We start from the raw sequence: 26202 nt of genomic DNA, 5'->3' as shown, positions 1-26202 counted from the left end.
TTCTGAAATGATAGGAATCATATCCATTACGAATAACCCTTCATGGTCTGGAGGGCTATCTTTCACCATTTTAGTAGTAACCCTTATGATACTAAACTAAGCAATGAGGGGATAAGGGGACAAGGAAAAAATACAAAAGAAAGAAGATGGAAATAAGACAGAAGAGTGTGGGGAAAATGGAGCAATTAACTGCAAAGAAAGTGTCTGGGGAGAACTGAGATCCTGAGGCAGATTACATTGGGAAAAAAACTGCATTTACATAGTGCCTTTCATCTCAGGGCATCCCACAACGCTTTACAGCCAGTGAAGTACTTTCAAAGTGCAGTCACCGTTGGGAATGTAAGGAACATGGCAGCCAATTTATAGTAAAGTCCCACAAACAGCAATGTGATATTGACCTGCTAATCTGGTTCTTTTTGTGATATTGGTTGAGTGATGAATATTGGCCAGCACACTGGAGATAACTCCCTTCCCCTTCTTCAAATAGTGCTCTGGGTTCTTTTACGTTCACTTGAGGGGGAGATGGGTCAGTTTGATGTCTCATATGAAGGATGGCACCTCTGCCAGTGCAGCATACTCTAACTATTGCACTACAGCGTCAACCTAGATTTTATACTCAAGTCTCTGGAAAGGGACTTCAGTCTTTCAACTCAGAGTTAAGAGTGCTAGCAACTGAGCCACAACTGACAATGGAGGTTGGTAGTACTACACAATAAACTTTGTAAACTGTAGTTTCTGAAAGAATGGTGTAGGAAGATGCCCTCTGTGCACTACATTTATGATGAAGCACACATGGCCTCAGTCTGTTATACAGTTTGATTAAAATTCTAATGAAACCTTTTAAATTATTCATGTTACAAGCAATTGTCCAATGAGTGACAGCACAAGGCATGTGTGTTAAAAATTAATTGAGATTTATTGTGCAAATGTTAGGTGACTTTCTACACATTAGTTCATAATATTGGACAATTAATATTTACAAAAAGATTTACTCCTGGCAGAGTCTGTTTCGTTCTTTGAATATCATACATTCTCCACACACTGTAGGTGCATAGCTTAAGTTGATGGCTTCTGAGAAAAAGTCTACACTGAGCATGCACATGAAAAACGTGGGCACAGTATTGCAAACACTCAGTGACAAACATGCTCTCTCACATCATATAAAGCCCTAGGACCTGCATTACTGATTCAGTTCATTTTGATCTGAAAGTAAAACTGACCTCTAACGCCTGTTCCCAAATACGATACCACTACAATGCCCGAGATGGGCAGCAGGGAGTAGGGTGTGTGGTGATATATATATTATTTGAAGAACTAAGATGACTAATTACACAGAACAATTTAGGAAGTTGCAGTAATTAGTAGTTTCCTGTGGTACAAAAAGCCAAGGCAAGTAGTTGCTAAACAGTGAATGGTTAATTGGAAGCAGTCTATCGCTATTCTTCATTTTCCATACTCCATAGGGATATAACAAAGTAGTACAAATTTAGAAGGGGTATAAGCCATAACACCAGCTGTCAGGAATGATCTGCCAAAGGCATCATCACTTACTGCTAATTAATCTAAACAGCAAAGCTAACTAAACGTGTGAGGGTTGTTTCATGTGGCAACCTCATACATGCCATCAAATGGAAGTTGGAAGGTAATCACGGAATGGATAGGACGACCCTTAATCTGCTCCCAAGCTTCTTCCCTGTAAAATGACAACAGTGTAGGATGCACTTGAACCTCTGTTTAGTGTTCCTGCTGGTTTCCACTCACTCAGATGAATGGAGTCTAATAACACTTCTTCACCCATCATCCCCTCACACAGTCATATCTTGCCTTTATGACTGGAAATGTGCTCAGCCCAGCATTTTTTTTTTAAATTGATTTTGTAGATTACATACAGAATTTTACCCTACAGTTATAGCACAGAAACAGGCAATTCCCCCCAACTGGTCCCCACTGGCCTCCTCCCATCCCTCTTCACTTAACCTGGTCAGCATATTCTATTCCTTTCTCATGTGTTTATCTTGCTTCGCCTTACATGTATCTATGTTATTTGACTCAACTAATCCTTGTGGTCTAAGTTCCACATTCTTACCTCTCTTTTATAAAGATACATGCAGCATTTGATGCTTGCAGCCTTCTTGTGCAAAAAAAGGTCTTTCCAGTCAGCACCAGCAATATAACAGAGGCAATTCCATTCAAGCTGACTGCATGGTTCTGGATGCTAAGCACGGATTAAGTCACCCGTTTAATTGTATATTAATTGTATGCAGGTGGTGGACATTAACTGGGGATCCATGTGTGCCCTTATAAATAGGCAAAGCCTAAAACTGTGGTGGTTGGGTGAGGAGATGCATACTTGTAATGTACAACTCTGTAAATAAATGCTTCTAAAAGTATGTAAAGTATGTAAAGACTGGTGCCAGTTCTATCCTTCACCAACTGGATTTCTGGAATATAACAATCAGGTAAGTAGTGGGGGCAGGTGAACACATCAATATCAATTTAGTTTAGTTTAGAGATACAGCACTGAAACAGGCCCTTCGGCCCACCGAGTCTGTGCCGACCATCAACCACCCATTTATACTAATCCTACACTAATCCCATATTCCTACCAAACATCCCCACCTGTCCCTATATTTCCCTACCACCTACCTATACTAGTGGCAATTTATAATGGCCAATTTACCTACCAACCTGCAAGTCTTTTGGCTTGTGGGAGGAAACCGGAGCATCCGGAGAAAACCCACACAGACACAGGGAGAACTTGCAAACTCCACACAGGCAGTACCCAGAATTGAACCCGGGTCGCTGGAGCTGTGAGGCTGTAGTGCTAACCACTGCGCCACTGTGCCGCCCAATATCACAAGTTTTCGTGTGCTCCATCAAACTGTGCATCCCTGTCACATTTAGAGCACGATTAATATTCTTGGCCATTACTTTAACAGTTACATGACCATGTAACTGCTTGAGTAGTGCAAAATGAGTGTTGTTGCAGGCGAGTCCTGAATGGCCAAATTTCTGCTGGTAAGGCTGAAAACATTTTACAGTGTCTGTCAAATTCTACATAATACATTTATAAGGAAGCTAGATAAATAGATGAGACAGAAAGGAATAAAAGGATATGCTGATAGGGTTAGATGATGGCGGGGGTGCGCATGTGGTAGATAAACATTGACATGGGACCAGTTGGGCCAATCAGCTTGTTCCTGTACCACACATTCTATGCAATTCTGTGCACCTCACTCAGCAGAAACTGAAGTTCGCATTTATATTAGTTATCATTAAAACGAATGGCAAGACTAACATACTGATTTCTAAAAATGAGAAATATCCTTGGGAAATTGCCAATAAAATTGCAACAGAATAAATAGTGCTTTCAAAAATCTTGGGGAATTTTCTTTCCCACATCAATCTCTGTCACTGTGGCCTCAGGAGAGGGTTCAGGAAAAAGTTGGTTGGGTAGCAAGAATAAGTCTGATCTTTTCTAAATGCCTGCTAATGTGCCCAATGAAGCCATTACGAACCATTGAAAAAAACCTATACCTCCCTTTTCCCAGGAAAAAATTTAGATGTTTCTCTACAAGTTTGAAATTCTCTTTCTTGAATTGCAACATCTTCCAGTGTCCTCAACTTAAACAAGGACAATTACAGAGGTCTGAAGAAAGCGTTGTCTAAAGTGGGCTGGGAAAATAGACTGAGGGGAAGGTCAGTGGATGAGCAATGGCAGACATTTAAGCAGATATTTCATAACGCTCATCAAAAAGGACTCTATGAGAAGGATGAACCACCCGAGGTTAACAAAGGTGGTCAAGGAGAGTATCCGATCAAAATCTAAGGCATACAAAGCAGCAAAAACTAGTGGTAGGCCAGAGGATTGGGAAATTTTTAGGAACCAGCAGCGGATGTTTAAAAATCTAATAAAGAGGGAGAAAACTGATTATGTAAGTAAATTGGCAAGAAATATAAAAAACAAACAGCAAGAGCTTTTACGGGTATGTAAAGAGAGTAGCTAAAATGAGTGTGGGACCCTTGGAGGATGCGAGTGGAGAATTGATAACAGGGAACAGGGAAATGGCAGATAATTTAAACCAATATTTTGCATAAGTCTTCACAGTGGAGGACATTATAAACGTCCCAAAAATATCAGATAAGCAAGGAGCTAATGGGAGGAAAGATCTTGTAACAGTCTCTATCACGAGGGACAAAGTATTTGACAAACTGATGGGACTAAAGGCAGACAAGTTGCCAGGACCTGATGGCCTACATCCAAGGGTTTTAAAGGAAGTGGCATGGCTACAAAGTGGAGACATTGGTCGAAATATTCCAGAACTGACTGGATTTTGGGAGGGTCCCAGCGGATTGGAAAACTGCTGATGTGACACCCCTGTTCAAGAAGGGAGAGAGACTAAAAGCAACAAACTATAGGCCAGTCAGCCTAACATTGGTTGTTGGGTAAATGCTGGAGTCCATTATTAAGGAAAAAATAGCAGGACATTTAGAAAAGCTTAACGCAATCAAATAGAGTCAACATGATTTTGTGAAAGGGAAATCATGCTCGACAAATTTGCTCGAGTTCTTTGAGGATATAACAAGCAGAGTTGATAAAGGGGAACTGGTAGATGTAGTGTATTTGGATTTCCAGAAGGCATTCGATAAGGTGCCACATAAAAGATTCTTCTTCTTCTTCTTTTGGGCCTCCTTATCTCGAGAGACAATGGATACGCGCCTGGTTGCACAAGATACGAGCTCACGGTATTGGGGGTAATGTATTAGCATGGATTGAGGATTGGTTAAATCACAGAAGACAGAGAATCAGGATTCATGGGTCTTTTTCAGGTTGGAAAGACGTAACTAGTGGACTGCCAAAAGACACTAGGGCCTCAATTATTTACTATCTATATTAATGACTTGGAAGAGGGAACAGAGTATAATCTATCCAAATTTGCTGACGATACAAAAATAGGTGGGAGGGCATGTTGTGAAGAGGACATAAGGAATCTGCAAGGGGATATAGATAGGTTGAGCGAGTGGGCAAAAACTAGGCAGATGGAGTTTAATGTAGGTAAGTGTGAGATCATGCAAAAGGCAAATTATTTAAATGGACAGAGACTTCAAAGAAGTGCAGCACAGAGGGATCTGGGTGTTCTTGCGCATGAAACACAAAAAGTTAGCATGCAGGTGCAGCAAATAATTAAGGCGGCAAATGGAATTTTGGCTTTTATTGCTGGGGGTTGGAGTTGAAAAACAGGGAAGTCTTGTTACAACTGTAGAGGGTGTTGGTGAGGCTGCTGTACTGTGTATAGTTTTGGTCCCTGAGAGCAGGCGTGGGTGGGGGAAGAATTGCCAGAGAGAGCAGGCAGTGGGGGGGGGAGCGCACCCGCTGCCACCAAGGTCTTTGGCTGTGCTCTCTCCACTCCCTCTCTCCCGCGTTATGCGATGACGTCATCTGTGCATGCGCGAACCAGTCCTGGCAATTTACGCAATGACATCATCTGTGCATGCGCCAACCGGTCCTGGCAATACAGAACGCAGCGCACGCACAGACAGCAGGAGCCTGTTGGCACAGTCAGACGACGTCAGCAGCCTGCTGCGTTGTCAAGAATCACTTTGTTTCTGCATATTTGAAGTTGTCAATATAAGCAATAAGTTATTACATACTTGGTATACAGGTGAAGTGCACAATTCTTCTACAAACAAAGGGACCCTAATTTATCTGTGCCCCGATTCCATTAAAATGGATAGGATATATTCCAGTATGCGGAGCATTCTGAGTAAAATTATCCACCATTAGGGCCCAGAATTGTGGGACCGATCCTATTAAGATCAGGCTGGGAAGAATTAATTTTTGGAGCAGGGAATTGATAAACTGAATTAACTACTGTAACTTCCCTGACTGCAGTTTGGCCAGTCTCTGACCCACGAGAAGTTAAAGTGCACAGGCACAAAATGCAAATAACTTTCCCCCTGGGTTACCAGCAGGAGGGTTCAAGGAACCATTGTGGGAGAATCCTAGACAATTTGGAAGGGTTGACAACCATAGAAACATTACAGCACAGAAAGAGGCCACTCAGCCCACTGTGTCTGCGCTGGCTGAAAAAACTAGCCGCCCATTCTAATCCCACCTTACAGCGTCTGGTCCGTAGCCTTGCAGGTTACAGCACTTCAGGTGCAGGGCCAGGTACCTTTTAAATGAGTTGAGGGTTTCTGCCTCCACCACCGATCCAGGCAGCGAATTCCAGACACCCACCACCCTCTGGGTGAAAAAGCTTTTCCTCATGTTCCCCTTTAATCCTTCTACCAATCACCTTAAATCTGTGCCCCCGGTAATTGACCTCTCTGCTAGGGGAAACTGGTTCTTCCTGTCTACTGTATCTAGGCCCCTCATAATTTTGTATACTCAATTAAGTCACCCCTCAGCCTCCTCTGTTCTAAGGAAAACAACCCTCGCCTATCCAATCTTTCCTCATAGCTGCAACTTTGAAGCCCTGGCAACATTCTCAAAGCTCTTCTGTACTCTCTCCAGAGCAATTACTCTAATACTGTTTTAAAAAAGCTCGAGAACCACAATCTGTAATAATAAAGTTTGGGCAGTACTGATGTTTTGCACTACACATCCGTGGAACACTTCATAAAATACTGTATGAATTCACATTTTCAAAGCATGTTAAGTACATCCAGGGTCAGATATTGCACCATTTGCTTCCTCCACTTTGATTCAGTTTGAATTGTGGATTTTCAACTCATTCCCAGTTTCAAGACCTAGGTTCTTCTCCCTTATGGCGACAAATGTTGCTGTGATACGATTCCTTGGAGGCACCACCACTCATTCGGATACCAAGCTTATGAATCCATTCTGCATATGGGAGCCCAGACAGTGAAATTTCTAAGGCTATTCGGCATGGGTAGGCCTCAGAGCCAAGCCTTTTCCTCACCTGGCATGCACACTGTACACTGCACCGCATAACAATCAGTAGTGGGAACTCTGGCTACTGTTCCCCGTCTCTTTATCCAGGGACCATTGTAGCGCCTGTAACATTGTTCTAGCTTAAAGCCAGCTAATTTGACAAAGCATAAACATTTGGTGCGTTTGGGTTAGTGCTGAGGAGCAAGGCTAAAATTTAATATAAAAAGCTAACCTTCCAATAAATGGATGCAAAAATGCTATGCAAAAATAAGCAACATTTCGTTCCTTGCAAGGCATTTAACGAATAGAAATGTATTTGCTTTGACTTGGACGGAACAGACCATGATAATTTATTTCATTATACAATCCCCTCAGCCTGCTAGCGTATGAAAGTGCTAATCACAAAAATATTAACACTTGGATTGTTTTTTTTGACACCAATGTGCATCAGCGGCTGCTCATTGCCAGCTGGATGCCATTCATAGGCATTTCAATATCCTTGCTGCTTATTAATACAGTGTGACCTTTAAATCAAAACCAATAGCAGCAAAATTATTGCTGCTCTGGGATAGGGGCAATCATCATTCATATATCCAAACAGCATCTGCAATTATCAAATAATTGTCCATTATAAATTCAGACTACCTACAGTAAATATTGGTTTTTGGATAGTTGAATCTGGTGCTTATTTGCATACTGTGCAATTTCATTACAACTATAGCTGGTCTCAAGAGTACCTCAACGAAACAAGGAAAGCTCCTGCATCAGAAACTGGCATATTTGTGCATTTATACATTATTAATAATGCAGACCTTCCTGTCACAAATATGAGTGACAGATATAGAAGATAAATTGTTTCTGCTGAAAAGACTTGTTCCTTCAGCAGTGCTAATATTAACCATCTGAGGTTACAGCAATCACACGGTGTGCTGGGAGATACATTTACAATTCTGCTTATAATGCACAGTGACATCAATTCACTTCATTTTTAAATCAGAAGCTGTAGATTAATTCTTAGCATCGTAAGTGTGACGAAACAAAATATTGTCGGGAATGATTTAAATACAGCTAGTTTATTCCCATGAATGGATCAAAGCAGAAATTCTTTAGCTTTACTAATAGGGACCCTTTCCTCTAGCAGATTTCTTTTTTTAAACACATATGGACATGAGTCTAGTTTTTTTTTAAAAAAAACAAAAGCCCAAGATAGGTTCAAAGAGTTCCCATGCTGTGTGTTATACCATGTGACCCAAGACTGACATGCTGTTTGACAGTGCTCTGGGCCTTCATTCATGGTTCACCAAGTTGTAAAATGTAACCAGAGCTATACTCAGCACTGCTCCCTTTTCTGCTCTTGTCCAGCGAGACAAAGCAACGGAATGCTATCATATCATGGCCATGTTCAGGAAAGTGATGTATTCCCACTTGTCAAAGACACCTAGGGGGTTAAAGAATGAGTTTCTATGGGACGCAGAAAGCTTCTTAAACAACTTTGGCTGTATAATTTCATTACCCTCAACCCCAACATGGCTTGGGATTCATTGCCAAGGACCAAATCCAAAGAAAGATGTTTGAAAGGCCAACTTCTTAGAAATCAGCAAAAGGCTTATACAAATCGACTGGGAGTGGGTTGGGCAATCCTGACTCTGCAAAGCCCTTGCACTTCAAACTTGCAGTTTATGAAGTCTGAATTCTGAACAGCCTGTACCAAACTCCCAGCAAGCACCAATTCTCTATATCATTTTCAGATATTGACATATATGGTATTCAGACCAAGCTTGGCATGTACGAAGAAAGTAACATAAAATGACAGAAGAATAACTACACCGTTGATAGCAGCACACTCTGGCTCATGGAATACTCATCAACATCCTGGCTGCTTCCTGTATTTACACAGTATTCTTTTCAGAAGAGTGTTTAACATAACAAATTCCAGAGTTTCCACTCACCCTCTTCTGTTCCTCCAACCCAGATAGGATATGGACTTAATGAGGACACCAACACAGATGAGGAGGAACAAGAACTGGGCCAAGACTGTTCAATGTATTTGAAATAGGGTTATCACTTAACAAAATTACCAGGTAGAGTCATCTGCAATGTGCTCAATACTTTGCTTTTCAACTTTCACATACGCCTGGAACAAGGCAAATTCATGTGGTATTGGATCATGATACAAAACAGAGAGAATTCAAACTGCTGCCCATCACATCACCATCCAGACAAAACTTAGGGACTCACCTGAAGATTATTCAGCGGTTCCATTTTCATCACTGGGCCAATGGTATTCAGTGGTAAGGAAATCTCAATGCTCTGATTTGGCATTAATGGAGTGTGAATTGGAAGTGGAGTTGTTGGGATCACACCAAAACTAGAAAAAAAAATAAATGCATCAGACAGCTGCGTATTTTTTTTATTTCCTCTTGTGTATTTCTGAGACAGTCACCATCACCTGGAACATGCCGACTATATAAATCACAGCAAGTTTTGTTTGAGCGGGAAAAAAAGCATCCCAAGGTGCCCTCCCTGATTTAGCTACCCATCAAGGAATCCTATTCATACTCAACCCTGAACTGCTCTGGAATTGGATACCACCGTCCAAATAGATCAGTGCAAATCAGGTGGGCACTTACTACAAAACTGTCAATTGATTGAATACATAACTTCCACCAGACTGGCAGATCTGTTACACCCACAAGTCTCACAAGTTCCTTTTGGACACCATTATTTACCTAATACCGGAAGTGATGCGAAGTTAAGCTAAAAATTGATTGTTTGCTCGAAACACTAAGAAAGCTATCTCTAGCTAATTAGAAAGGCACATGGTTCATTTCCTATTACACTACCATTACAACATCATGGTATGCAGTGAAACTGTCTCCATTGACAGTATTGGTAGGAGTGACCACTGCACAGTCCTTGTGGAGACAAAGTCCAGACTTCACAATGAGGATACCCTCTATCATGTTGTGTGGCATTACCACCATGCAAAATGGGATAGATTACGAACACATCTAGCAATGCAAAACTGGGCATCCATGAGGCACTGTGGGCCATCAGCAGCAGCAGAATTGTACTCAACCACAATCTGCAACCTCATGGCCCAGCATATACTCCACTTTACCATTACCATCAAGCCAGGAGACCAACCCTGGTTCAATGAAGAGTGCAGGAGGGCATGTCAGGAGCAGTACCAGGCATACCTCAAAATGAGGAGTCAACCTGGTGAAGCTACAACCCAGGGCTACTTGCATGCCAAACAGCGTAAGCAGCATGGACAGAGCTAAGCGATCCCACAACTAACGGATCAGATCTAAGCTCTGCAGTCCTGCCACATTCAGTCATGAATGGTGGTGGACAATTAAACAACTAACTGGAGGAGGTGGCTCCACTCCACAAATATCCCCATCGTCAATGATGGGGGATCCCAGCACGTCAGTGCAAAAGACAAGGCTGAAGCATTTACAACAATCTTCAGCCAGAAGTGCCGAGTGCATGATCCATCTCAGCCTCGTCCCAAAGTCCCCAGCAACGCAGATGCCAGTCTTCAGCCAATGCGATTTACTCCGCATAATATCAAGAAACGACTGAAGGCACTGGATACTGCAAAGGCTATGGGCCCTGACAACATTCTGGCAATAGTACTGAAGACCTGCGCTCCGGAACCTGCCACGCCCCTAGCCAAGCTGTTCGAGTACAGCTACAACACTGGCATCTACCCGGCAATGTGGAAAATTGCCCAGGTATGTCCTGTACACAAAAAGCAGGACATGTCCAACCCAGTCTACTCTCGATCATCAGTAAAGTGATGGAAGGTGTCATCGACACTGCTATCAAATGGCACTTGCTTAGTAATAAGCCGCTCAATGACGCTCAGTTTGGGTTCCGCCAAGGCCACGCAGATCCTGACCATTTGGTTCAAACATGGACAAAAGAGCTGAACTCCAGAGGTGAGATGACAGTGACTGCCCTTGACATTAAGGCAGCATTTGACAGAGTATGGCATCAAGGAGCCCGAGCAAAACTGGAATCAACGGGAATCAAGGGGAAAAACTCTCCGTTGGTTGGAGTCATACTTAGCACAAAGGAAGATGGTTGTGGTTGTTGGAGGTCAATCATCTCAGCTCCAGGACATCACTGCAGGCGTTCCTCAGGGTAGTGTCCTAGGCCCAACCATCGTCAGCTATGACCTTCCTTCACTCATAAGGTCAGAAGTGGGAATGAAAGGCCTGCTACCCGACCCGAACCCAATGGGACCCGACACACAAAGCAAGAATTGCAGGTAAGTGTTAAAAGTTGAAAACTTTAACTGAACTGCGAGTCCGGGACGCCTGAGTCTGAGCAGTGAGCGTCTGTATAATGTCATCACACTCATGCTGCAGCTTCCTGAAGATTGGGAGTCGGTAGGTAAATAAAGGGAATTGAGAGAGGGAGGAACAAAATAAGGAGCACACAGAAACTGATAAGCTGAAAAAGTATAAGAAAAGGAATTTAGCAGAAAAATAAAGCATTAAGTATATCACAAAGAGAATAATGCAAACGATGTTTAAATATTTACCAGTGGCAGCGAGAAGGACAGACAGTGGCAAAATTAATCATTTTGCAACTATTTTTACGACTGAAAAAGGGGAGGGCGGGAACAGATGCATGAGCTGAGAGATCAGCATAAGGGAAACAGCAGAGCTGAAGTCCCTAATATCCCAAGGAGAACCATACTAGAAAGGTTTAGAACATTTAGGTAAACAAGGCTCCAGATTCGAAACACTGACAATTTCAATCCAAAGATGGTAGAGTTGGCAAAATGATAGCAAATTCCTTCACAGATACTTTTTTTTAAGTTTATTGGATTGAGGGAACATCCAAATCTTTTGAAAAGTAGCAAATCACAGAATTGCTATAGAGCAGGAGGCCGCCATTTGGCCCATCGTGTCCACACCGACTCTCCGAAAGAACAATTCATCTCGCACCATTCCCCCGCCTTCTCCCCATAACCCTAATACGAGCTTCAAAAAAAGGGGCAAGGGATAAACATTAAAACAACAGATTTGTGAGTAAAGTGTTTCATACTTTCATGAGGGATAGCACAAGGGATCATCTGAAAGTGAATCAGAGAGCCAACATGAATTCAGAAATGACAGGTCATGTTTGACCGATCTACTGGATTTTTTTGAGGAGATCTTAGATCTTGTACATGAGAATGAGGCAATGGATATTACTTACCTAAATTTCAGAAAGGCATTGGACACTGTCCCATGCCACAGGGCATGTACCCATGGGAGAGAATGGAAAGTATAAGGTTGAGGACAAGGAGGTATCAGTGGAAACAGTTGCCAGTGGTATTCCCCAGAGATCAATGTTAGGCCTACTATGTTTGTCATTTTTTAAATTGATTTAGAGGATAGAATATTGTCACAAGTGTCCGAGGTTGTAAATGACGCCAGGTTGGGTGCAGTGACCAATAAACCAATATGCTATAATCCAAAAGGAACCTAGACAGGTTAGGTCAGGATGGAGAGGTGGGAGATGAAATTTAACACAAAGCGTAAAGTCATGAGACAAGGTAGAAGGAGGGAGAATGTAGAGTGCACAATATATGGCAACATGATTGAGGTAGCACTGTTCACTATTTAACAGAGCCAAGATAGCAAATAAAGTGTTGGAATGAACAACTAAGGGTGTGACTTACAAATCAAAGAAACCAATATTAAAGTTTTAGCTGGCACTGGTGAGGCTTCATTTGGAGCACCGTGTTGAGATTTGGTCTCAGTTGTGCAGGAAAGGTGTAGATTATTGACAGGAGCCCAGAGGAGGGCTAGAAGGCCAAGGCTGTTTCCTCAACTTGGAGGGCATGGTTATGAGGTAAGATGGTCCACCCTGGGACTTAACTCATTGGAAGAGGAGGATGGGGAAAGACAGGACAGGTCAATTTCCTCAGTATGGAGAACTGGATTCATCAGATTTCTTGGACTAGGGGACTCCATTTTTAAGTTAAGGGTGTTGAAGGAAATAGGAAATTTAGGCAACAGCTCTTCTAAGGATGCAATGGAATTGTAGAATCGATCACCAGCAAGTTGGTGGGACAGAAAACCATGGCAAGTTTTAAAAAAGAATTGGGTAAATTCCTGTTAGGAAGCAGGTTACGGGCAATTAGTGCAACAATCACAATAAAGAAACTGATTTGAGATTTGGAAGAGCAAGCTTAATAGACCCATGGTCTTCTCTGCTGGGTAGTTTCACAGGTTCTCTCTGGTACCTTAATTAGTGACTATTATTCATGTATAGTCCTGGACAATGAGCAAAGGCAAGTTATTTGCCTGCTATGCTGGAAAATAATCAGGTGAGACAACCCTGAACAATATTGTCTTTCCCTAAACCAGGCCCACCAAAACTAATTGTGGCTTTTCTATCAATGCCTAAACCAGGCCTATCAAAACTAATTGTAGGTCTCTTACCAATTTCCACTTTAGGTTCATCAAAACTAATTGTAGCTACCTTTCTTTGGCACAAAACAAGGGATCGAAATTGGGGTGTTTGTGCTCCATGGACCTTAGCTACTCATTATCTAAAACTCCTGAACTGCAGAGGGGTACTGATTTCCATTATTCTACATAGAGAGTCCCCTTTATGCAAAAATTTCCACAAAATAAAGCAGCAAATATATAAAAGACTTGCATTTATATACATGAACAAGGATTTCTATTCAAACAGGCTGGCTTCAAAATTTCTTTCAGATAACACTGATCAGTAATATTTATTTTGCTAAAAAATCCTTTCAATCAAAAGGGTCATATTAGGCACAGAGTAAAAACAAAGTTCATCTAGTCATACATTATAGCATGTTTGCTCAGGTCAGTTATTAATTTAACAATAATTTATTTGAATTTTTAAGTTACTACTGCTGCTACATAAGGAACAATTCACATCAACTTTTACTGGAGGAGAAATAATGTTGCAACCAGGCATAACTATTCTGGCAGTGGCCAACTTGAATATCTAAACTAAAATGGCTGCAGCTGACATTTATAGTCTTCCCAAGGGAAAATAGCTGTGCCTGCAATCACACATTGCAGAGATATTAGCCATTTTGACAGATCATCATTACTATAGAACAGTACAGTTTAATGCTCTGAAGTAAAATCTAGCAAAAAAAATTACTTTCCGTTCTGATGACTAAGAGACCTTGGTTTTGAGTGTTCAGGGTTCAGTTATCATCACCATGTCAGTGTGCAACTAAAACATCCAGAATAGGAAGGGCTCAGGTCTCCTTCTGGGTATGGGCTGAGCTAACTGCTCTCAGATGGGATGGAAGCAGAAGTTCTGCAATTGGTCTAATACACTGGGGTGGAAAGAGAGAGAAAGGCCAGCTTCGGTTCCTCTTCCTGATAACAGTGGTCTCCACATGGCTGAAAGTGAGGTTCTCAAGGCCACTTCATGTAATGGCCACCAGAGCACTTTCCCAGGGTGTTAAATAATGCAAAATCCTAAAGTGATACCTTCACTATGCTTGGCTGGATAAATATGTGGACAGGACTGTTTCCCAAAAGTTAGAAATGTACAAGGGTGGGGAGGGGAGAATTCACATCCTAAACATTTGTCAACCCTGGTTCAGTGGTAGCACTCTCATCTGAGTCAGAAGGCTATAGGCTCAGGCCTCATTCCAAGGTCTTGAGCACATAATTAAGGACAGAATCTATTTGGCTAGAGCTAAGGAACAATTACATTGCTCGGTGTAGTCGATAGGCCAACTAGCGGAAAGGATGTAGAGAAACAACCTTGCAAGGAAAATACAGAGAGGTGCAAGAATTATACAGTGGTTATAATGGGGGACTTTAATTATCCAAATATAGACTGGAATAGTAGCGTAGAGGGCAGAGAGGGGCAAGAGTTCCTAGTGTCTGTTCAGGAAAATTTTCGACAGCAGTATGTTTCCAGTCCAATGAAAAAGAAGGCACTGCTAGACCTGGTTCTTGGAAATGAGCTGGGCCAAGTGGATCAAGCGTCAGTACGGGAACATTTAGGGGACTAGATCATTGTATCATAAGGTTTAGGTTGGCTATGGAAAAGGACAAGGAACAATCCAGAGTAAGAATAATTAACTGGGGGAAAGCCAAGTACAATGGGGTAAGAATGGGTCTGAGCCAGATAAATTGGAATCAAAGACTGGCAGGCAAAACTGAACAGTAGGCTACCTTTAAAGAGGAGATAGCTCAGGCGCAGCCAAGATATATTCCCACAAAGGGTAAAGATAGGGCAAACTGGATGATGATAGGGATCAAGATGAAGAAAAAGTGTGCTTATGACAGATGGCAAGGGGATATACAACCGAGAACCAGGTGGAATATAGAAGGTATGAGGGGAAGTGAAAAAGCCAAAAGAGAAGCAAAGAGGGAGTATAAAAAGAGACTGGTAGCTAATATAAAAGGGAATTCAAAAGTCCTCTATGGGCATATTAATACTAAAATGGTGGAAGGAAGAGGAATGGGGCCGATTAGGGACCAAAAAGGGGATTTACGTATAGAGGCAGAGGGGCCTGGGTGTATATGTGCATAAATCATTGATGGTGGCAGGACAGGTTGCGAGGACAGTTAATAGAGTATACAGCATCCTAGGCTTCATTAATGGGGGTAAAAAAGTACAGAAGCAAGGAATTTGTGTTAAACTTGTATAAAACACTAGTTCAGCCTCAACTGCAGTTTTGTGCCCAGTTATGGGCACCACACTTTAGAAAAGATGTGAAGGCACTGGAGAGAGAGCAAAGAAGATTCTTGAGAATGGTTCCAGAGATGAGGACATTCAGTTACGTGGGTAGATTGGAGAAGTTGAGACTGTTTTCTTTGGAGAAGAGAAGGTTGAGAGGAGGTTTGATATCGGTGCTCAAAATCATAAGGGGTCAGGACAGAATAGATAGGAAAAACTGTTTCCATGATCGAGAACAAGAGGACACAGATTTAAGATAATTAGCAAAAGAAGCAAAGGTGACCTGAGGAAAATCTTTTTTACACAGCGAGGGGTTAAGATCTGGAATGCACTGCCTGAGTGTGTGGTGGAGGCAGGTTCAATCGAGCCCTTCAAGAGGGAATAGGATTGTTACCTGAAAAGGAAGAATGTGCAGGGCTACAGGGAGAAGGCGGGGGAGTGGCACGACGGCCCAAATGGCCTCCTTCTGTACTCTAACAATTCTGTGAACCTTTATATTCTGTAATCTCTACCAACACTCCGATGCTGAGGGGGCTCTGCACTGTCAGAGGTGCATCCTTTCTGATATGACATTGAACTGAAGGTCCATCTGCCCAGTTGGACATAAAACATCTCTCAGCATCATTTTGTAGAGGAGCAGGGGAGTTCTCCCCAGTGTCCTGGCCAATATTTATTCCTCAACCAACACCACTAAAGCAGATTAGTTGGTCATTATCACATTGCTGGATGTGGGATCTTGCTATGTGTAAATTGACTGCCACTTTTCCTACATTAAAAAATTGACTACACTTTAAAAGCACTTCACTAGCTGTATAGCGCTTTGCGGGTGCTGAGAGCATGAAAGGCGCTTTATAAATGCAAGTCCTCGCCTTTTTTTTAAATATTTGAATTAAGGTCAGCTAGGTTTAAAAAGTGACAAGTGACTGTGATGAGCTCCTAAGTACTTTGTAAACCAAGTTTCCCACCGTATTGGATTTACATGCCTTGTGGTATCAGCCTTGTGGGCGGCACTGTGGTTAGCACCGCAGCCTCACAGCTCCAGCGACCCGGGTTCAATTCTGGGTGCTGCCTGTGTGGAGTTTGCAAGTTCTCCCTGTGTCTGTGTGGGTTTCGCCGGGGACTCCGGTTTCCTCCCACCACAAAAAGACTTGCAGGTTGATAGGTAAATTGGCCATTATAAATTGCCCCTAGTATAGGTAGGTGGTAGGGGAATATAGGGACAGGTGGGGATGTGGTAGGAATATGGGATTAGTGTTGGAATAGTATAAATGGGTCGTTGATGGTCGGCACAGACTCGGTGGGCTGAAGAGCCTGTTTCAGTGCTGTATCTCTAAATAAAATAAATAAATAAAAAACCTGAACTGGCACAAGACTAACTCCTCAAGCAGTTTCAGTCTGCTGCACTCAAGTCAGGTTATCCCCAGATTAGACTTTGATGAATAGCAGAAATTACTTTGCAACAATGCTAAACTGACAGTTTAAGTGCACCCAAGACCGAACACGTCAGACAGGCTGCAGACAGTTAGAAGTGCTCAGCTGACAACAATGACAGGCTTAAACGAATGTATTGGCATGCTGAAGACTGGCATTCTCGTAAATCTTGAGTGTGGATCAGTCATGACTTACTGTTGAGTACTTGGCTGGCATTAAGTTAGGAGTGAGAGTGTCTTTGGCTTAGTGGTAACATTCCGGCTTGAGTCAGAAGATGCAGGGTTTGAACTGCTCCTAACGGATGCCTTGTGGGGAGACCAGAGCTCTAGCTCTGAATTCTAATGTCAGCAGGATACTTGCATTATGTGCGTTGTGGGAGTCCATAAAATAGTACCCCTGTACAGACTAAGCACCCAGTTAGCTGGTATAAAGATGGTTATGGCCATGGAAGAAGCAAATACATCGCAGCCTGAGAATCCTTCCACTACACCAAATTATTCTCCAAGGAAGAGCATGAAGATATGAAAATAAAAACCAAGTTAGGAAACCACTGCCTTTAATAAGTTCTTTTGTTGTTAAAAATACACCAGCTCATGGTGTTGGGGTGATCTATTAGCACGGATAGAGGATTGGATAATGAACCAGGTAACAGAGTCGGGATAAATGTGGCATTTTCAGGTTGGTAAACTGTAACTAGTGGGGTGCCACGGGGAATCAGTGCTGAGGCTTCAAGTATTTCCAATCTATATTAATGACTGGATGAAGGGACCGAGCTGTAGCCAAATTTGCTGACAATACAAAGATAGGTAGGAAAGCAAGTTGTGAGGAGTTCACAAAGAGTCTGTAAAGGGATATAGATAGGTTAAGTGAGTGGACAAAATTTGGCAGATGGAGTACAATGTGGGAAAATGTGAGGTTGTCCACTTTGGTGGGAAGAATGGAAAAGCAGATTAATTAAATAGAGACACACCGCAGAATGCTGTGGTACAGAGGGACCTAGGTGTCCTTGTACATGAATCACAAAAAGTTAGCATGCAGGTACAGCAAGTAATTATTCAGAAGGCAAATGGGCTGTTGGCCGTTATTGCAAGGGGGTGGAGTGTAAAAGTAGGGAAGTATTGCTACAACTATACAGGGCTTTGGTGAGACCACACCTAGAGTACTATGGTACAGTTCTGGTCTCTTTACCTTGCTTTGGAAGCAGTTCAGAGAAGGTTCACCCCGCTGATTCCTGGGATGAAGGGATCGTCTGATGAGGAAAGGTTGAGCCTATATTTATTGGAGTTTAGAAGAATGAGATATGATCTTATCGAAAGGTATACGATTCTGAGGGGGTTTGACAGGGTAGATGCTGAGAGGATGCTTCCCCTAGTGGGGGAATCCAGAACTAGGGGGCAGAGTTTTAAAAAGAAGCCTCACATTTAAGAAGATGAGGAGGAATTTCTTCTCTTAGGGTCGTTAATCTTTGGAATTCTCTACCCATAGAGCTGTGGAGGCTGGGTCATTGAATATATTCAAGGCTGAGCTAGACAGATTTTTGATCTACAAGGGCGTAAAGGGTTATGGGGGGCAGGCAGGAAAGTGGAGTTGAGGCCACAATCAGATCAGCCATGATCTTACTGAATGACGGAGCAGGCTCAAAGGGTTAAATCACCGAAGCCTGCTTTACGTTCTTATGCTTTTATGATGCAAAAACAAAATACTGCAGATGCAGGAAATCTGAAATTAGAACAGAAAATGCTGGAAATGTTCAGCAGGTCTGGTAGCATCTGTGGAGAGAGAAACAGAGTTAACATTCCAGGCCTGTGGCCTTTTATGAAACCTGAAACATTAACTCTGATTCTCTCTCTCCAGATGCTGCCAGACCTGCTGAGTATTTCCAGCACTTTGTTTTTATTCCAGCAATTTTGATATTGGGAAAAAATAGCATTTTAAAATGAATTCAGATCAAATAAACATTCAATAATTAATGACTATTTTTGCGCACTTAGATAATTTCTTGAGTATCTTTTAAAATGTAGTCTACATATCTGAAATCTATAAATATCCTAGATGTGTAGGAAATGTTATTTCAATTTCAAATGTGGACAGTTGTACAGGGAGAGCTCTCATTTTGGCATAAAATTAACCTGCATGTCAAACAGCATTTTATTATACAAACGATGAGAGGTAGTCACAGATGAATCACAACAAGAAAAATCAGACAACCAATATCCGTAGAGTGTGAATAAATTCAGAGTCCATGAAGTCATGCAGAACACTATGGACAAGGTACTGTCAAATATCAGTCAAACAGTTTCACTTGGAAAAATTCTGTTTTTTCCTCTGTGCCCAGGGATTACAAATTGATAAATCAGTCGTCACAATCACGGCATAAAACCAGATGATCTCAACTAAGGTCGTTAATCAAATGATGAAGTAGGGAACTCCCATTTATCTAACTGAAATGGATTGTATATAGTTTGCATCTCTTTCTTGCATCTTAAGATCAATTTAGATAGATTACATACCCTGTAGGGATTTAAACCATTGAACGATTTGTACTTTTCCACATAGCATTAGGCACTTCCCCATGCTTGACTGCATCTTGGAAATGACATGCAAAACATGCCCATAAAATGTGCATCATAATATTATCCTGTGCAATCACACATCTGAATTTCTGCTCCAGCTCTCCATGGAACTGCAGGACCTATGAATAATGTTAGTTTATCTTTGACCTCAAGCTAAGCTCCAATGGTTTCATCATAACATTCTTAACTAAACTAGAACAAACCCAGCAAGGATCTAGCTGTGTGAAGGATGGCTTTCATTTCAAGACTGACGATCCTAGGAGGAAAAAAAAACTTTCACTTGGATATCCTACACACACTGTAGCAACCATGCCAAAATTGTGAACATTTCGGAGATCCGAACTGAGGAGCTCTGATCTCTGATAGCGGAAATGTATTGCCAGCAATGTATTAACCATATTTAAATGGTTAATTTTTAATGACTGCAGCAGAATGGAACATTTTCCACCTTTTGCACCAAATGTCAACATCAAACACTGCCATGGCACATTTAGCACCTCAAATATATTAAAACCCCCTCCACTCTACTCGTGTCTTCACCTCAATCTAAAAACATCCCCTACTGTACCAGCCCAATTTTTATTTCACACAGCAGAAAGCCTGCAGCCTTTCACAATAAATATATAAATGTATTGCTGCCATTCCAGGTGCGTGGAAGCATATATACTATCTGTTGCAAATAAGCTGCTCAACACCCCTCATCAATCTATTGTTGTGAACCCAAGCAGTAAAACAAGTGTTCAGCTTCACTGTACCACCTGTATCTCCTTCCTGAAAGATCATGCGATTGTGCCAGTCACCTAGTCATTAGATTTTTAAATACCCACAGCAGCCTACTTGAATCTTTTTCCCTTTCATTCCGGAAATAAATGGTTCACAAGATGGTACAATTCCAAAGGTACCAGCAACTTTTTGATACCTTGCTGACACGGCCATTCACATGTTAGCTTAGTTAGGGTATGTCAGTAGACAAACTAACCTCTGGGGATGTGGGATGGATAAGGTGGAAATCACTTCCATGTCCAAGGTCTCAACAAACACCTACAACTTAACTTCCAGTGAGACTTACTGGAAAGTGAACTATAATGGAATCCCAGGTTTATATTGACCAGGATTCGCAGTAGTCACAGTGAAACGGTCGGTGTTGCTCATCATTATTCCTCTGAAACTGACAGCAACTTCTGCAGTCCACGCATGCAGTTATACATGGAAATCTAGAAGTTGCTGTTCATGATTTTACACTTGCACATAAGTTTCACCAGACTACAATCAAGTAGATATCGCTGAACTGATACAAACTTGCACTTCGACGCTATTAGTCTCACTTACTGAGATGTAACTGGGTTTTTAAACAGAGTACTAACCTCATAATTACTGAACAGTCTCGCTGTCTGAAAAACTAATTGTATTTAAAAGGGATGGGTTGCACCTCAACAGGACTGGGACCAATGCCCTCGTGCGGAGGTTTACTAGCATAGTCGGGGAATGGGCACCAGCGCACAGAAGTAGAAAAGATGATGTCTTTGAGCGGGCAAAGACGTAATCCATTTGGTTAGAGTTGAGAAGCAAAAAGGGTATGAACACACTACTGGGGGTATTCGATAGGCCTCCAAATAGTGAGAGAGACAAAAAGGAGCAAATCTGCAGGGAAGTCACAGAGGTGTGCAAGAACTATAGAGTAGCGATATTGGGGGATTTTAATTATCTAAATATCGATTCGGATTACGTTAGAGTAAAAGGTAAGTAGGGGGAAGAATTTCTGAAATGTGCTCAGAACTTCCTTGACCAGTATGCTCTCACTCCAACTAAGGAGGGATTGCTGGATCTGGTGCTGGGGAATGAAGTGGGCCAAGTGTCTGTGGGGGAACACTTGGGTAAGAGTAATCATTGTATCAAGGTTTAGATTAGCAATAGAGAAAGAGCAAGGAACAATCTAAAGTAGAACTTCTAAACTGGAAGAGGGTAAATTTCAATGGGACGAGGCAGGATCTAGCCAGGGTAAAATGGAACCAAAGATTCACAGGATAAACTATAACAGAGCAATGAATGGAATGTTTCCGGCACAGGCTAGGTACATTCCAACAAGAGTGAAAGGAAGGGGAACCATTACCAGGGCTCCTTGGATGATGTCGGAAATAGAAATTATGAAAGAAAAAAAGGGTGTATGATGCATGTCAGGTGAATTCTTCAAGCGAGAACCAAGTCAACTACAATAAATTAAGGGGGAAAGTGAAGAGGAAAATACGATTGGCAAAGAGAATATGAGAAAGGAACGGCAGTTAACATAAAAAGGAACCCAAAAATCTTCTACTGGCATGTAAATACTAAGCAGGTAGTAAGAAGTGAGGTGGGGCCTATTAGGGACAAGGGGGGGGGAGGGGTGATATCGCTTAGAGGCACAGGGCAAGGCGAAAATACTTAATGAATACTTTGTATTGGTGTTTAGTAAGGAAGAGGATGCTGACAAAATATCAGTAAAAGCGGAGATGGTAGAGGTAATGGATGAGGTGAAAATTGTTAGAAGGTTTGGCAAAGGCTGGTGTGTAAGTTGCCTTGTCCAGATGGTCTGCATCCAAGGTTGCTAAAGGAAGTGGGTGTGGAGGTAGCAAAAAGGCTTGCCATAATCTTTCAATCTTCTCTAGACACAGGGCAAATGCCAGAGGATTGGAGAGTGGCAAATGTGACACCCTTATTCAGGAAAGAGCGTAAGGACATTCCTAGTAACTACAGGCCGGTCAAGTTAACACCTGTGCTGGGTATGGTTTTAGAAACAATAATCAGGGGGGGGGGAAAAAACAGGCACTTGGAGAGGTTTGAATTAATTAGGGAAAGCCAGCACAGATTTGTAAAAGGCAGATCATGCTTGACTTTTTTGATGAAGTAACTGAGAAGGTTGATGAAGGGAAACAATGGATGTTGTCTATATGAATTTGGAGAAAGACTTTGACAAGTACCACATAAAAGGCTACTTAACAAAACTGAGGCGCATGGAATAGGAAGGTCAATGTCAGCTTGGATAAAAATTGGCTTAAGGACAGAAAACAGCAAGTCACGGTAAATGGTTGCTTTTTAGATTGGAGGATGGTAGACAGTGGTGTTCCCAATGTCCAGTGCTAGGACCACAGCTTTATTGATGTACATAAATGATTTGGATATTGGAATACAGAATAAAATTCCAAAATTTGCTAATGATACAAATTTTGGGAGTGTGGCAGACAGTAAGCCAACCAACTTCAACAGGACATAGACAGGCTAGCAGAATGGTGGCAGATGGAATTTAATATGGAGAAATTTGAGGTGATGCACTTCGGCAAAAAGATTAGGGAGAGACAATATAAGCTAAATGGTACCATTCTAAAGAGTGTACAGGAATAGAGGGACCTGGGGGGTCATGTGCATAGATCTTTGAAGGATGCAGGACATATTGAGAGAGTAACTGGCAAAGCATATGGGATCTTGGGCTTCATAAATAAAGGTATTTGAGCACAAAAGCAAAGAACCTTTATAAAACTCTGGTTAGGGCACAACTAGAGTATTGCATCCAGTTCTGGTCACTGCACTTTAGGAAGGATGTAAAGGTCCTTGGGAGAATGCAAAGGAGATTTACCAGAATGGTTCCAGGGATGAGGAAATTTAGCTACATGGTTAGTTTGGAGAAGCTGAGGTTGTTCTCATTGGAGCAAAGGAGCTTGTAGGGAGATTTGATAGAGATGTACAAGATTTTGACATGTTTGGATAGGATAGACATTAGCTGATGGTACAAGGACTAGGGGACACAAATTTAAGGAGATGCAAGAGGAATGTGAGGAAGACCTTTTATTTTACACAGCAAGTGGTGAAGGCCTGGAACATGCTGCCTAGGAGGGTAGAGGAAGTGGAGACAATGAATGATTTCAAAAGGAAATTGAATGGGCACTTGAGGGAAATAAACTCACAGGGCTATGGGTATAGAGCTGAGAACTGATTGGATTGCTAGCATGGACTTGTTGGGCCGAATAGCCTCCTTCTGTTTCGTTATGGCTATGACTTTATATTTGTGGAATATCAAATTTCTCCACTGTGACAAAAAATATGAAATTTTAAAACAATTTCTTTTTAAAAGTTGATATTTCAGATTCTACTTCAATCCCACGTGTATATCCCCAATCACTTAGTTTGCTATCCATAAAATTTTGAATTAAAAGTGAAAAATTCAGTGCATTTTACTTCCTGGTTTACTGTCTGTGTGGATATTTCAATGTGACTTGCTGCTTAATGACATCACTGCTGCTGGAAGCCCAGAGATCCCTTCAACTTTGCACCAGATTCAAACTGATGTTGGGAAAGGGGAAATCCACACCACAGAGATCAGTCGATCTTTGTGGGCAGCTTTTGAAATCAGCAGCAAGTGGCATCGCGTTACTGCTGACTGTGGAATATGAGCCAGTAACTTTCTGATGCTAGGAGCATTGCTACCAATGCAAAGCTCTTACGCTGGCTGAGGTCAGCTAACTCAGAGCAGAATGAGGGTTACCCTGGTCTGCCCAGCCTAGCAGCATGAACAGAATGTCTTATATTGTCACATTATTAAATGACTTAAGAAGCTATTAGTTTGTAAGAAACAAAGCAGATTTTTGTGACATCTTTCCATTTAACTTCAGCTTTTCATCAGAAGATAAAGAGATGAATCATCTCTCACCTTCTGAAGTATGCACCAGTTAAAATTTCGGTGCAGTGAAAATTGGAGGACTATCTGCATTTATTTATGACCTACACAATGTTTATAATTAACTTGGGAATGTTTAAAATGGCCAGAACATGGGCACTGGCAGCTAATATAAAATAATTGTTCTTACAGCAAGAAGGTACGAGGTTTGATTTCTGGCTTGTTTCAAGTTAGCTGATTTTAGTCAGGGCAGCATTTGGGAGACAGCAACTGGGGGTGAGGGGGTCTGCCATGTTTCATACTCTTGATTTCTATACGCTGGTCTCTGTTGGAAAGTGCATGCGCAACAATGGGTGAGGTCTGGGCTGGTAACAACCAACTTGGAATAGCCAGTCAATATCATGGCTCACATGTGAACAATGATGTTGTCAGCAATATACCAGAGTATGGCCAATGCCTACAGAACTATATCAGACAGTCAGGAAAAGACAACAAAATAAAGGAAAACAGGGAAAAAAAACACTTTAAACAACTGATTCAACATTATTTTTCATTTTCTTACAGCTCACTAATGTTTGTTGGTTCTTACCTATTCTTATTGAACTGAATGGCAAAGTCAATCATGTGCTGCAAAGCCTTGTTTGTGAAGTTCATGTCCATGTAAATGTGACCCTGCCTTCGAGAAAAGGTGCCAGCAATCTCCAAGCCTTTGGCCTTCACCGCAGGTAACCATACCTAGAAAAGAATGGAACTTTAGGTCCCACACAAGGACAATGAGGGAGCCATCAACTGGTTCATCAAGCAGGATGTTAGTGTTCTCCCCTATCCGTACTAAGCATGATATTAATGTGCTCATCTGTCCACACCAAACATCGTATTATTGTGGGCACCTCTCTACCTTATACTACTTTTAATGAGATCACAAGAATACATTTTGAAATTTGGAACACAGGTTTGGTTTAAATTTACATTTAAAATTTTAGATTGCATTTTGTCTACTTCAGAACTACTTAGCTTCAACAGACTCTCACCTGGATGGCAAGGTGAATATTTCACACACAGCTTAAAGACTGCAATCCATCTTAGTGGGGAGAATATAGATCAACCACGTTCCCTCTTCATATCCAATTACTTGATCCAGTGCTCCTATGGCAACTATCTTTAGGGCATAGTTGAGTGAGCCTTCCAATTTGTGCTAAATTATGGGTTGTTCCATGTTATGGATTTGTGCCCATAGGTATTGGGTTGAGAATGAATCAAATTTACAATCCTAACAGCTGTCAGGGCACAGTTAACTTTTAGCAATTCCTTATAAGAATGAAAGAAAGACTTGCATTTATGTAAGAGCCTCTTGCAAACTCAGGACATCACCAAATGCTTTACAGCCAATGAAGTATTTCTGAAGAATAATTATTAAATGAGGCAGATAATTTACACACAGCTAGGTCCCAGAAATAGCAATGTGATTTTAGTGATGTTGATTGAGGGATAAATATTGGCTAGGAACACTGGGGAGAACTCCCCTACTCTCCTTAGAAGTGTCATGGTATCCGTTACATCCACCTGAGGAGACATAGTTGGTTTAACATTTCATCTGAAAAGCAGCATCCCCGACAGTGCATCACTGGATACAGCACTAAGGTGTCAGCCTAAATTTTTTGCTCAAGTCACTGGAGCAGGACTTGAACCCACAAACTTTTGACTCAGAGGTCACAAGGCTATCAACTGAGCCATGACTAACACCATGGAAGGTTATGAAAAGGATTTCCACTTTACTCAAAGTAACAGGACAATGTTCTAACCAAATGATGCTTCACATCCAAATTTGCCTGAAGATGGATCATGAATCAGCATGAGTGTTAGATGCAAAGACGTTCAGCTTTCTCTAGCTGAGGACAGCTTTGACCACTGTGAAGAACAGAGTACATGAGTCAATTAGGACAGTGTATAGGCCACCCACG

General features: G+C 41.7%; 1 protein-coding gene across 1 annotated transcript in view; it reads right to left on the bottom strand.

Annotated features, from left to right (window-relative positions):
• The window catches only part of ap2b1 (adaptor related protein complex 2 subunit beta 1), a 266519-nt gene that overhangs the window by 132192 nt on the left and 108125 nt on the right, over positions 1 to 26202 (bottom strand). The window contains exons 17-18 of the mRNA XM_068009879.1: positions 24831 to 24976; positions 9137 to 9266 (exon numbers count right to left, since the gene is read on the bottom strand). Coding sequence (XP_067865980.1) covers positions 9137 to 9266; positions 24831 to 24976 — 276 coding nt within the window. The remainder of the gene's footprint in view (positions 1 to 9136; positions 9267 to 24830; positions 24977 to 26202) is intronic.

Source organism: Heterodontus francisci, chromosome 30, assembly GCF_036365525.1.
Source record: "Heterodontus francisci isolate sHetFra1 chromosome 30, sHetFra1.hap1, whole genome shotgun sequence".
NCBI lineage: Eukaryota > Metazoa > Chordata > Chondrichthyes > Heterodontiformes > Heterodontidae > Heterodontus > Heterodontus francisci.
This window is presented reverse-complemented; position numbering and strand designations above follow the sequence as displayed.